Genomic DNA, 14,524 nt, shown 5'->3' on the forward strand with positions numbered 1-14,524 from the left:
TCAGCTGGTAAATTTTTTTTTAAAGCAAAGATACATTTTTGTGAGACATACTACCTGAGAGTCATACAGAAGTCTGTAGTTATGGATAAATGTAGTAAGGTATTATCTTGAGAATTCCAGATTCCCCCTCCCCCCCAAAAAAAAAACTGTAGAAGGAACTCTGTTCATATATAGTACAAAAACAAAGATTAAGAACCTTTTTAGGAAAAACCTCTCTTATGTGAATTTGCTTCTTGACATCTAAATGATCTATAGGGGGAAAAGCCCAGCAATAATCAGGAAATATGAAAGCAAAGCAGAGAAATGAATCAATGCAGAAGGGAACCCATGAAAACAAAATTTGGACAGACTTCCTCTATGTGGTATTCTCTAATTTGGGGATTATATTTCTCGGAATTATGGAGGTTGTAATGACAATATAGTGGAGGGTTCCCTTATTGAGGCATTGAGGGAATGGAAATTCAGCAATAAAAAGGAATAATATATCACCAAATATATGTATAATGGCTATTGAAAATGAAATAAACATGTTAGATGTTACTAATTTTACAGAAATTAGTTGAAATGGTAGTGAATAAAAATGCGATCTGATGTTCACCAGTAAGAATATGCTGCCAGACCTATGGCTGTACAAAAATGACTGTAGGATGTCATTCTATAGGCATTTATATTGCAGTAAACCCCACTGAGCTGTATGGAAAATATTCCCAAATAGCCCAAGGGCTCCCATCATTCAAAGCAGCTTTATTGATCTTGGATGGTGACAATGGTCATCCAGCCATATTTAGAGATCCAAAATTAGGAGTGGTCTGTCTACCCAAATGATATCTAAAAATGTACACACAGAAAAAATAATCATGCTTTGTTAAATAATTAAGCTGCAGTTAGGCACTATTTCCCTAGCATTTCCTAATATATTGACCTGATATTGGTTAGGGAAGTAGATTTCTCAGTTGTTATGTATGTCATTCAAAATGATAGATCCCAATTTTTGGTAAATTGTCTTATACATAATGTTAACAACCAGCATCCCAATTTAACAAAAGAGAAAAATATATTTAAAATATTCATTAAAACATTTTAAGGTACTTATATCAGACAATACAATTTTCATCCCAAATTTTACAACTTAGTTGAACTTTCAAAATACTCTAAGTCTTTTAACATCCTAATTCCTTGAGGATTGAAGACTCCAGACACTAACCAGTTACATGCTCTGAAAAAAAAGGAAAATATTTTCAAATATAATTGTTTCAAAGTTCCCCCATTTCCAAACTGATTGTTTTGAGATCTATTATCTCCTACCTTTTAATGCATACTAGAACACCTGAGAGGTGAGCAGCAGGTAAGGATCAATAGAACAATTTCTATTTTATCCTCTAGCTCTTGTCTCAGACATTGGGGCTGTAAATAAACACGGCTTATTTTTTGCAATGAAGAATGCTATTTTTCTCACTGTTTTGCCCATTAGGGCAGTGGACAACATCTTGATTGGGTAGGATTTTTGGCTATTTTTTCCTTCTTTTGATATTGGGGTAGACGGGAAATTATTTAAACATTTTAATAGAGAGGATGATTACTGGAGGCTTGAATCACATTTTCTCTTCATTTTCCATTGCAGCTACTGGCTAAGAGAAAATTGGAACTCATCCAGTTTGGGGCCTTATCTGGCAGTTACTGCCCTTGCACTAGAATCAAGCTGCTCATGCCAAATTATCTATAGCTAATTGTCTAGTTATTCTCCTCCTTTTATGCTTCCAATCAGCTTCTTACCTCTATTTCTAAGAATAGGTTTGTATTCAATACCAATCTTCTATATAATCAATTCATTTATGTTTTCTGGGCAGATCAAACCCTGGATTGTTAAGATGTGCTACGTGCAATTTTACAATCTTTGACACAATATGCTAGTAATGGCGTTTTGTTATCCATCTCCTGTTTGAAACTGAGCTTTGTATAGAGTTGCTTCTTATGATATGTTTTGTAGTTAGAGGTTGGAATTATGAAAACTCTGCCAATAGAAACTGGGGCAGTTTTAGTCTGCTAACAAGCCTGTATCCTATTCTGCTTGTTCCTTATAGTTTGAGAAAATCCAAAATCATACATTTATCCACCTTTTGTACATATGCAGTCTCTAAATATTGGGCTTATATATATTAGGCTTTAAATTGAACATGTATGTAAAGGATTTTTCTGAAAGATGCTATATCACTGTTAATAAACAAGAATGAAATATTATAGCCTATATCTTATTAAAAGGTTTGAGAAAGAAGTAACGTGGAAATCAGTCAAACAAGAGAAACAAAAAGTCCTTTGGAGGCTTCAGAAAGAAAGTGCCAGACTTTTAGTGCCACTCTCCCACAAGAGAGTCGTTGTCCTACATTGCCACCCATTTTGAGACCAAGAAGACTGCCTTAAAAAGCGGTAAAAAAGGTAGGAGTGTGTGGGATCAGGTAGCCATTAAATTATTCCAGAAGAAAATCATATTGAGGTTTATAGGAAAATACGTTAATTAGATTTGGAAACAAAATGGGAGTTAATACACTTGATACAAAATTAGTCTACAATAGGGTGTGCAACTTCTAATGGCTTAAGGGCTCTATCAGGTTTTGCCTGGCATGCCAGGAGTTGTCAGGGTGGATTTGGGGAAGCAGTGTCAGAATTTTTTTAGGGATTATGTAAGTGCCTTGAGCAACTGAAAGGCTTAAAGTATCTACTTTGCCCTTTAAATCTTCCTAGTTTGGGCCTACTCACTATAAGAACTCTGGGAGTTACAAAAAAATGCTGCTAAATACAGGTAGCTCTCAAGTTATGACCATAATGGAGTCTTCCCATCAGGGTCATAATTTGTGACTATTGTACATCAACTCACAGGCAAGATTGACCTAATTTTATGCCTTTTTTGTGACAGTCATAATACAACCTCGATGGTTGTTAAGTGAACACCATAGTTGTTAAGCAGACCCATGGTTTGTTAGGGGTGTGGTTTCCACAACTCTGGTATACATAGTGCACACCCTTTTGTACCAGTATCGTAGTGACCAAATTTAAAATCAGTTTCTTTTTAAAGAAAGTGCAGCCCCATATCCAGCTCTTGAAATTGTTCTTATATTGCTATAATTATGGTTTGAACTGTGTGACTTTTTTCTAACTTTGGAAAAAGCAGATATAATGATTTACCTGCAATCCAAACACGCAAAGTCTCTTAGAATCTGGAAGACAAATTCCTGAAAGTGCTTCCTGTTAAAGATCCCATCATATTCTTGTCATATCCTTGCTGCAGAATGAGCCATGGAAGGAAGACAAAGAACAGATAAAATCAAGAGAAGAAGACTTTTTCTTAAACATAATGAAAATAAGTTAACTACTTCGATGTATCTTTAGCGTGGTCCATTTAAAAGGGTTCTCTACAAACACCTTTTCAAGTCACTTGTTACATTCAAAGGAAACCTGAGGATGAACCAAAGACTTTACAATCACTATATTACATAGATCATATATAAATATTCAAGCAGTTTGTGAAATTTCAAAATACATCAAAGAACTGTACTTCTGCAATTATTTTCTTTCATTTACTACATTATACTTTTGTAACTATAGTTTTTAAAAATTTGCTTATTTAATCTTTTCCCATGGAAATAAGACTACATGTGTTTCTGAAGCAGTCGTTTATTTATGGACCTGTAAATGAAACCTACCACTTACTTATCTTTCTCCTTCTGCTCCCTCCCATTAATCTCCAGAGAAAAGATCTAAACTCTTAGCTTTCTAGAAAATGTGTTACACTTACTACCATCAGTGGTGGGATTCAATTTTTTTTACTACCGGTTCTGTGGGCATGGCTTGGTGGGTGTCGCAGGGGAAGGATACCGTAAAAATCTCCAGTCAGAGGTGGTATTTGCCGGTTCTCTGAACTACTCAAAATTTCTACTACCAGTTCTCCAGAACTGGTCAGAACCTGCTGAATAACACCTCTGACTACCATACAACATATTGTACATATGAATGGTGAATTTTGAGGCTGCATTAAATCTTGACATCTTAAATGAAAAACCATGATTCTGAACTTTAAAAATCCCAGGTCCCCCTTTCAAAAACAGCCTTATAATTTATCTTGTACTATTTTTCACAGTGCACACCCACATAGTACCCTAACTTATTGAAGTGCATGGTATACTGGGTTGTTTTATAAGAAGTGGGAAAAGATGCCACCTTAATACTTTACCTGTTTTAGTACAGATTGGAGTTCCCTGTTTGACCACATATCAGATAGCAGCATCCGAGCTGCTTCAGCTGCTTTGGGATAAGATCTGTAATAATAATAATAATAATTAAAAAAACAAAACACCAGAGCTATAATACATCTCTCTCTCTCTCTCCTCTCTCTCTCTCTCTCTCTCTCTCTCCCTCCCTCCTCCCTCCCTCCCTCCCTCCCTCTCTCTCTCTCTCTCTCTCCTACTCCTATCAAAAGATATGATGCATTTTCAGGATTTAATGTTTTCAAAATCATTGAGGTATGTGTAATTAGCTGACAGATATGAATGCCCCTACACAAAGACCTGAATGGAGTAGCTATGAGAAGGGCATATTTTTAAAATGTAGGTGGAATCATCTTCTGTCAATCAAGTCTGGATTATGGCAAGTGGGTTCTTTGTTTCATGCAGTTTTTTGAGAATTTCAATTCTCTTAATCATACATATCAATTCTGTTTATGACCAGAACTCAAACCTATGGCCACTGCATTGTCCTTGCAGTCATGTAATTGTGTTTCAGGTGCTTGTCAACTCTCATACATTTACAACTGTCGTGCATCCTTGATTGCCATTTGCAAGCTTCCCGTCTGGCTTTTGACAAGCAAAGTCAAGAGGAAGCTGGCAGGGAAGATCGTTAAATTGTGTTATTTCACTTAATAACCTTAACAATTTGCTGTGCCAATCATAGCAAAATAGGTCATGCTTCACTCATGTGATGCTTCACTTAACAAATGCACTACTGGTAAACTTTCAGGTCTTGTGGTTGTAAGCTGTGGATTAGCTATAGTCAACCATATTCTTCAATCTTAGAGAAGTATTGTGGGAAGATGGTACAGATAAGACTATTCAATCAGTCCTGTAGTATGTAGAATATATAGTATTTATTGATTTAAATGGTCTTAAAATGAATATGTTATATAGACAAAAATCATACAATATGTAAAATACTTCTAAGTCATACCACATGTCAACATTGCATAGTGTCATTGTGATGTGCCCCCAGATGCATATTATTACTCACCCATTTCGGCACAGGCCTACTACATTATTTATCAAACTGCCAGTCAAGTAGGGCTTGGCCATCTGTGGGTTGTACATGATTAAGTTCCTCAGGGCATAGCAAGCCGATGTCATAATATCTCCATAGTTGCTAGAACCTGGAGCCTGGAGTGCTAGAAGGCGAGTCACATCTGGAAGCACCTGGTGAGCTAAAGAGGTGGAAAGAGGCCATCTTTAAATAAAAAATGGAATAAAAGTTTCTCCAAAGAGCTCCTCAGGCTAAGATTAAGAGAAAAATTAACTGCTTTCAGATATTTAGGAAGAGAGTCTAAGTTTTTCTGAATGCAAAATTATAATGTAAAAAGGACTGCAGCATATCAGCATCAGGTGGTGATGAAATTTGTGTAGATTTCCTGATAAAATATATTTGGCCCATAAAAATGAAGCAACATCACTTCATGTGAAAAATAGCACAGCCCAGAAATACCAGTCAGTCAGTCTTCCCTCCTTTGTGTTTCCATTTCACAGCTCATTTAATCTTGAACCCCATAATACTGATGAATAAATGATAGAGCAACTATTAATATGGACAACAAGGAAAGCTACTAGAGAAGTCTATCCTTTCATGTTGCTCACCATATCTGTCAAATTTGCAACACCCAACATTCCCAGCCAGTGTGCTTGAGGAACTCTGGGAGTTGTAGCCCAATAACAGGATTAGAGGTTGAGGAAAGTTAACAGGTTGAGGGAAATTTCAACTATTAAAGCATTATTATAAAACAAGAAATGTGATACTTATTTAATTAGAGTTGATGTTTTTTTTTAAATAAAAGGCTCCACAAAAAAGATATATTTATAACATGTCAACGTCTTAGTTACCTGTAACAAAAGGTTTTTTTGACTTTTACATTGTGGAAGAAATGGTGGGAATGATATATCAGAGAGCCCCATGGAATACAAAATAATGCCTACCCATGGTTTTGTGGAGAATAGAATGTCGAGACATGTTGCTCAGTAAAGATGTTCCAGATCGGACAACTTCAGAATTATTGGACTGCAGAAGTCGTGCTATACGGGGCAGCCCTTTCTCCTTTAAGGCAATTAGTTGGCTCATTGCATTCGACATCTAGAAGACAAAGCAAACTTACATTTGAAACCAGGAGCATTCAGGATTCCTTACTGCTAGAAAATCATATTCAAAAAAACAACTCATTAGCCATTTTATGTTTGCTGTTTCATCAGGCTAGCTTTCCAGGAAAAGCAAAGCTAGACCAGGTCTCTTTCTCCATATCACTCACAAATATCTAAGTTTGGGCTTTGCCATTTTGTTACCAAAGAACAAACAAAGGTGTTCTTTGATAACAAACTGTAAATGACAAAGCCCAAAACTTAGGGAACGCTCCTTATGAAACAGTTAAAGCATAAATCCTTAAAAATTTGGCTTTGCTCAGTCCTGGAGTCCCAAAAGTGAAAGCCTGAAACAAACACCTTGGGCAAGACCTCTTTTTTGGTACTGTGAGGGCACTTTGGTACAAACGCCCTCAAATAGTTCTCCACAGTTTCCTCTGCAAACAGATCTTACAAGGAGCAATTTTTCAGTAAACATATATGAGCCATGAATTCACACATGATGCCACCAAACAGAGAGAATAGAAGAGGCCCACACAGAAGGCACATGACATCTTTGTCAGTTTCTTCCCTCAACCCGCAGTTGGGTTTAAAGTGGGTAAGACTACAGGTATTGCACAGTTAATGATCACTCACTCAATGACTTGACTATGATATCACTTGTTTGTTTGGGTATATTTTATTACACTGAAAATTTTAAACCAAATATCTTCCTAATTAATATCTGGCTAATACAAAATGTTTTTTTCTAATGGAAGAAGTTTGATTTCTATTAGCAGTGTTAATTTTTATCAGCAGATAAACAGAAAAAAATGGGTACATCCTTTAGATTTTGGTGGATTTTGATTATTCTCTAAAGAAATGTGTTTTTCAATAAAAGAGAATATTCATAGTTCTGGGTAGAACTGAGAGTCACAGATGCTCTCTTAGGTTGGATGTTTAATTGCAAGTATTTCATTATCTGACTTGGTAACATTATCAGTGCAGGAGCTAATGAATATTAATAAAGAGTAACCAAATGACTTCAAGCAAACACCCAAGCTCAGAGAGCACTAAGGACTCACAGTTTCATTTTTTTCAGAGTTTTATTTTCTTCACCAGAAGGAAATAGAGTGTTTTCCCTGAAACCCAACCAAGCATGTAGGGAAAAAGTGTAATAGTTACCATTCCTCTGCTTGCAGTCAGATTTTGCAGAGCTCCAGCGCATGCCTCAAGGGTGGCATCTTTTTTGCTCTTTTCCATTAAAGACAGGTAGGTGCGGATGGCATCAGAATGGTACAGCCAGCTGGAACCTTTAGGTTTATAGTCCTCTTCAGGAAGTGGTAGATTATACTCATCATACTAAAGATCAATCAAAAGGAAAATTTAAAACATTCAGATTGTGCAAAAGGCCCACATTTTATTACCTTAACTTATCATTTTACCCTGCTAATTATATAGGGTACAAAGTGTGTCTCAATATATTTGTGGCCTCATGGCACAAGCTTAGAAACTCTTAAACAATTGGCACACTTGGATAAAATACTGAAATATTGTCTGAGATATATCTGTTTTTCTAAGATGCCGTTTTTCTCTTTTACAATCATCAGAACTAAATTTGTTCAGTGGTTCAGGTTCAAATTTAAAAATAAAAATTCAGTAATTCTGATAATTGCCAAAAATCATGAATTTGACAATCTTGCCCCAGGAACTGATAGGATCTAGTTGAGACAATCAACCTTTCATCAGGTTTCAGTGACTTCTTTAAGGTTTTGACATTTTTATATGAATCCTCATGAAATTGAGGACAGCTGTGGTGACATTTCACAAAGGATTGCCAAAATTGCATGAAATTTGGGGATCTCACTAAACTTCAACAATTCATTTTTTTTAAAAATATATATATATATATATATTACAGGGAAAATGCAGATTTGAGACTTGACCAATTCTCTGACACCTGTAACTGCTAGTGAAGGGTAGTTTTCCCATTCTAGAGTAGGGATGTAGGATCTATTTTTGTTTCAATGAAAAGTGTCTTCACTTGAATGGCACCTTCTGCAATCTGTAAATGAATGCTTCACATCTTACCTCTAGCTTTCCTCTATTGTTGAAGCAGCCTGTCAAGCTTTTGTCCGTGTGAGTGTTTCTGGCCAAGTGGTTAAGATGGGTGTATTTATTTGGCACTTCAGCATCCAGGCGGTAGGACAAATTATGAAGGATACAGATACAGTTCTCCACAGACTATAAGAATCAAAATAATTAATTGTTTATTATGCCAATACATTTGCCATCATTATTTTGGATATACACAGAGGTACATATTCATGTGTTATCTTGGTTTAGAGATTAAACTTCTTCCTCAGTTTTAATTACTATTATCCTTACAACAGGACTCCCAGTGATTTGATTGCCATAAAGATTCCTCCAGAAAGATGAGAAAAATGTTATAGAAACCATGTATTTCTTGAAATGCTTAACATAAAAGGAATTTGTAACAGTTGTCTGAATTTTTCACTTAAGGACAGAAATGGGAAGATAATGGAAGCAAAGTGATTCTAAGATTATGAAGAAATTAGGTTGGGGAAATAATATATCAACAAATACGTGAAAAAAAAATCAAGCTGAAAAATTGATGAGACTGTAATACTGAATGTGTTTTTAGAGCAAAACCTAATGGTACAGGTAGTCCTTGACTTATGACTGCAATTGAGCCAGGCAATTATGGCGGTAAAATAGGTAATCTCATGACCAACCTGATTTTATGAACTTTTTTGCAGCCATGGTTAAGAGAACACCGTGGTCACAAAGCAAACACCACAATCATTAAGCAATACTGTGATAATTAAGTCAATTCATTGTTTGCTGGGGGCAGCTTTTGCCAGAAACTGAAGTAATCGCCAATTTCCGGCAAAAACATTGTAAATTGCTATCACATAACCGTAGAACTCTGCAAATGATTGCTGAGTGCTCAAAATGCAGTCATATGACCATGGGGACAGCCATTAGAACTATGGAATGTGTCATAAATACCATTTGGGGGATCCATCACAACTTTGAACGGTCAATAAATGATTAGTCATAGGTTGACAACTGCTTGTATTCCAAATGTACAATATATAGAATTTGGAATTTGGTAATAATGAATATTTCTTTCTTCCTATCTATGTTGCCATACAACAGGATTTTGTGCTTTCAAGGATGCAGCTACCATCTTATAATAAATTTGGAAATAAGAAAGACCTTTGAAATTGAACAAGGATCTTGCTAAAGTGCAACTCCAAAGCTAAAAGACATCTTGACTGGATCCAAAGTAATTGTCCCTTTGCATTGTGTTCATGAGCATTATAGCTCACAATATTTTATGTAGTTTTTACAGGAAGGTACGGAAGAGTTTTAAAAAAGCTATTCCATATTTATATATTTACTGGGATTCAGTCCAAGGCTAATTTTTCATGGAACCAAGAGCTGTATTAATTTATAAAGTATACAAAAATATCTTATTGCCTTATCATCTGGCTGGTTAGCTGCCACACAATTCTGGCTATATGTCATCACAGAGTCAATCAATCCGGGATAGTTTCTCATGTTTTGACGTCCAGCATCTGCAGAACTCAAGTTCCTACAAGGTTGATTTTATAAAGGAAAAGAAAGAATACATTGTTCAGTTAAGTTTACATATGGTATAGAGAAAACCATTAAACATTAAGAGGGAGAAGATTTAGATGGTGAATTTTACAGGTGCTTTGAGAATGTAAACTGATTAATCCTCACTTGTATTCTAAGATTTGCAAAGACTAATCTCAAAACAATCCCATCTCATATCAGCTGGTCTCTGAGAACACAGGCTGTTATCCTGCAAAGCAGTCCAGCATTGCCTGAAGATCTCTCCCATAGAAGCACCATAAAAATTGTGTCTTCTGTTTGTGTGGGTCTTTTTTTCATTCTACATGCACTTTGAATACATAAGCTTCCATTTGTTCTTGCAGTTTTGATTATTCCTGGCTTAGTATTTTATGGATAAGCAGTAAATATCAGATCAAAGGGCTTCATCTGAGCTTGTGGTTATGAAGTTTATATTATAATCTGATTGATTTGCAGTTTGATCTGTAACGTTCATATTAATTTTCAAAGTCACTATAGTAAAGGAGAGGGGCCATAGAGCACTCACCTAGCACATGACTTTATGTGCAAAAAGGCTGTATCTCTTGTGAGTAGAGCTAGGAAAATCTCCACTAAAAAGTACAGAGAGCTGTTTCTTTTCCATAAACAAACCTTTCTTGACCTGTAACTTTCCAGGTGTGTTGAACTACGGTCTCTATTATCCCTAGCCAGCATTGAAAGTTTGTATGTATCATGGAAATCATGGACATTGAAGTCCAACACATCTGGGAAGCATCAGGGAGAAGAACAGTATAGATAACAAGTGAGAAGTTTATCAGGGCCAGGGGAGGAACAATTAAAATTCATGGAGGAATTTTGAAAAATGGGTTACAGTTCATCAGTCAGCAGGGGCAGTTTTGCTAAGATTTCCCTATCCTCTCCACCCCCCAGATTTCTGTAGTTACAGACTGAAGGTTTGCATTTTGTTTTAAATGGAGTTAAGCAAGTTTATATTTTCTGATTTCCAATTCTTGATAATTAGAAACCACACCTCCAATATTGGGCAATCGAGGGCACAGAACAAATATTCAAATTCTACTCAGCTACTTTACAGTTAAATCTATGTTTCATAACAGAATAAATAACCTCAATTAAAATCTCTGAGGGCAAATGGTAATAAATTATTTGATTAGACATTTGGATAAAATAGTCAACTGTTTAAACAGGATTATAGTACATCTTAATAAGTCTGCCCATGGTTGAGTTTTAGAAAGCATTTAAAAAAGGAGTAGCAGCAATATGCAGGTGTAGAAATCAATTGCACATATGGTCCTACATATGTAACTATTGTTGAGGGAAATTTGCTCCAGGAAGGGGCAAAACAGAAGATACAATAAAGTAATTGAAGACAGATTATGTCATACCGTATCTTCACGTTGGGGTTCTTTATAATAAATTACTTAATATAAGCACATTGTATGAATGTTACATTGAAACCAAACCACAATATATGGAAGAAGTTTCACTTTTGTTAAGATCCCTGGTTTTCCCCAAACACTGATTTCAGCATTTTAGTTTAAGGGAGATATACATTCAATACTTGCTATTGTTGTTCAATTAAGAGTCAAACATTCTTCTTAATCTTCTGCAGATCACCCAAAATTGTACCAGTAGCTTCTGATCTATCTACTGCCTATCCCTGTCCTAAGGCAGTGCTTCAGTTGATTAAATTTTCTAATTGCAAATATGTTTCATCTGCCCATCCAATAGTTCCTAGTTGCTGGCAGCTAGGAGACTGGTAGTTGAAAGCTACAAGTCAGAACTAATATCTGCATGCCAAGGTCGGTTTAATTTTCGCAAGCACAAGCAAAACTTCTCTGCCCACAAATTGCCTTGTATAGTGTAAATTGGAGTGACTGACAGAGTTCAAGGTATTTTAGATAGGAAAGTCAATACAATAGGACTTTTTCTAGAAAATCAATAGCCAGAGGCTATTGTTTAAATTCTCAGAAAAGTAAGCAGGAAGGATTGCATTTTAACAATATAGTTGGACATGTGTCTGTGACATCACAGATCTTGCACCTGCTTGTTATTTAATTAAACAACAGCAACATCCAAATATATTTATTTACATGGATGATTGCATTATCTAATTCAGAAGCTTTGATTATGGCAATTGAAGAGTTTAGATGGACATTCTTTCCTTGACAAGTTTTTTTTTTAAAAGAAGCTTAGTGACTACCTATTTCCTTGCCATTTCAAGGTACTGCTGCTTTTCTTCAAAGACCTAAATGACTTGGAAACCAACACTGAAAGAAATGTCTCCTTCACACCAGTCTGCTAGCATGCAAGATCCACTTCTGTAAGGTTTCAGAAATCATTCATCATATCACCAACTCCACTGAAGGCAGAGGTGGTATTCAGCAAGTTCCATCCAGTTCTGGAGAACCGGTAGTGGAAATTTTGAATAGTTTGGAGAACTGACAAATACCACCTCTGACTGGCTCTGCCCCCATCTATTCTCTGCCTCCCGAGTCCCAGCTGATCAGCTGGGTCTTCTTTTGTTGCTCTGCACAGGAGAACGGAGCTGGAAAGCAGGTTAGTGGGGTAGGGAGGGAATGGGATTTTGCAGTAACCTTCCCCCAGGATTGGGGTAGGAATGGAGATTTTGCAGTATCCTTCCCCTGCCACACCCACCAAGCCACGCTACGCCCACAGAACCAGTAGTAAAAAAATTTGAATTACCTGAAGGTAAGACTTAAACAATTACCTTTTTTAAACAACAGAATCCCAGCTATATGCAAAAGGATGCAGAGTTCTTCCATCTTTTTAAAGTTTGATTGTTTATCTTTATATTACTGATATTGCTGTCTTTGTAAATATTTGAAAAACAAAACAAAACAACAGATAGCTCCTTTGGAGGATTGTTCCAGGATAACTTTAAACTCATTCTCAGTTATTTTTAATGACATGCTGAAAATATTAATATTATGTCCAAAGATGTACCTTAAACAGCCAGTGGCATTGAAGAAAACTTCTGGGTCAACCATTTCTCTTGATCTATTGCTAACACCATCACACCATCCAGAAAAAGGCACAATAACACGATCAGTCAGAACTGGAAGAGCATCGTGTATCAGATCTTCTTTCAGTTCATCAGTGGAGGACAGGTTCCAGAGCAATCCTGGAAATTAAGTTAAAGAGGTTTGTGGCTGGACTTTGCAGTGTGACTTTTTCCATATAAACAGGCAAGACAGAGTGATGTGAAAGTCTATCTCTAAATATTCACTGAAGTCAAGCAGGTCTTCCAAGTGAATTATCACTGAAGGATGATACTACAAGCCTATTTCCTGATAACATTTAGCCTTATCTTAATGCAGGAATGTTACTGAAATATGGAACAAGAAAAGAAAATATGAGATAATGCTTTTCCTGTTAAGTGATAAGATATATTTGCAAAATTATCCTATTCACAAAAAAAGAGAGATGCTATGTTAAATTTTTCTAATACAAATCAGTGGAAGCACAGTGAATTTCTTGACTGAAATCAAGAACTACATTCATCACTTAATCTGTCGGCCATCCTAATAACTAGGAAAAAAGGGAAATCCTAATTCCCTTTCTTGAAGAGATGTATCTTTTGGTGTCCAAAGTATCCGTTTAGTAACTCATTGCCACTGTTGCTTCACCTTGCTGTAAAACAAAAGAATACCTGTCAACTGCTTCTGTATTTCGGTGTTCCCAGTCCTCCTCAGGAGACCCACACACTCTCGAATTCCATTCTGCCTGCGGGTTTCTAATTTGTTAGTTGGATTTCTGAAGACTAAATTTCGAAGGGCCCCAGCTGAAGCCTGCTGCACATTCTCATCTGAACTGCGCAGAAGTTCAATCAGCTTGGCAATGCCTCCAAGTCGGTAAACCTAAAAAAGAAATAATTGAAATGTGCATGGAACAAAACTGCTCATAAAGCTCTGCTGTTCTTTTAGTCAGTACAAAACTTTTGTGTTAAAAGTTGATGGTAAAGTTAAATATATGCCTTAAGAAGGTTCTATTGCAGAAAATATGCATATGTAACCCTCCTTGGCACATATACTAGGGAGGTGGAGGTAATGGTTACTATCTCCATTTCAAGTCTTTAGAACTATATGAAAGTTTCTTGAGACCCTAATGGTTTTCTTTGGATTGGAATGGAACGGAACAGAACAGAACAGAATAGAATAGAATATTTCTGATTGATAAACAACTGTCTAATACCAGGGATTAAAAAGGATTTCAAAAAAATGAATCATGTCTTGGTCTTCCCATTATTCAGTTCTCAAACTGAAGATATATGTACCATTGAATATAAATTATTTCAGTAGTTTAATAAATACAGGATTTACACATTTTAAGCAATAGCTATAATATGACTCTATTTGTGTTATGAGAATGGTGTTATGAATTATATGAACCAGAACTATGATGCTGACTTGAGAAAAATTGGTCTTTAGTTCTGCTATTAATAAGGACTGATGTTGATGTATTATATTACCTGAATAATAGCTACTGCTTGCATTTAACTA

General features: G+C 36.0%; 1 protein-coding gene across 1 annotated transcript in view; it reads right to left on the minus strand.

The window, feature by feature from the left end:
• Positions 1-724: 724 nt before the first annotated feature.
• PKP1 (plakophilin 1) overlaps positions 725-14,524 on the minus strand; it is a 39,847-nt gene continuing 26,047 nt past the window's right edge. The window contains exons 5-14 of the mRNA XM_026680845.2: positions 13,675-13,882; positions 12,969-13,146; positions 9,867-9,981; positions 8,451-8,603; positions 7,545-7,721; positions 6,225-6,378; positions 5,275-5,461; positions 4,226-4,310; positions 3,181-3,277; positions 725-1,216 (exon numbers count right to left, since the gene is read on the minus strand). Coding sequence (XP_026536630.1) covers positions 3,206-3,277; positions 4,226-4,310; positions 5,275-5,461; positions 6,225-6,378; positions 7,545-7,721; positions 8,451-8,603; positions 9,867-9,981; positions 12,969-13,146; positions 13,675-13,882 — 1,329 coding nt within the window. The 3' untranslated portion in view covers positions 725-1,216; positions 3,181-3,205. The remainder of the gene's footprint in view (positions 1,217-3,180; positions 3,278-4,225; positions 4,311-5,274; positions 5,462-6,224; positions 6,379-7,544; positions 7,722-8,450; positions 8,604-9,866; positions 9,982-12,968; positions 13,147-13,674; positions 13,883-14,524) is intronic.

This window comes from Notechis scutatus, chromosome 3 (assembly GCF_049901735.1).
Source record: "Notechis scutatus isolate UNSWTSFEM ecotype Mainland chromosome 3, rNotScu1.2, whole genome shotgun sequence".
Taxonomy (NCBI): Eukaryota; Metazoa; Chordata; class Lepidosauria; order Squamata; family Elapidae; genus Notechis; species Notechis scutatus.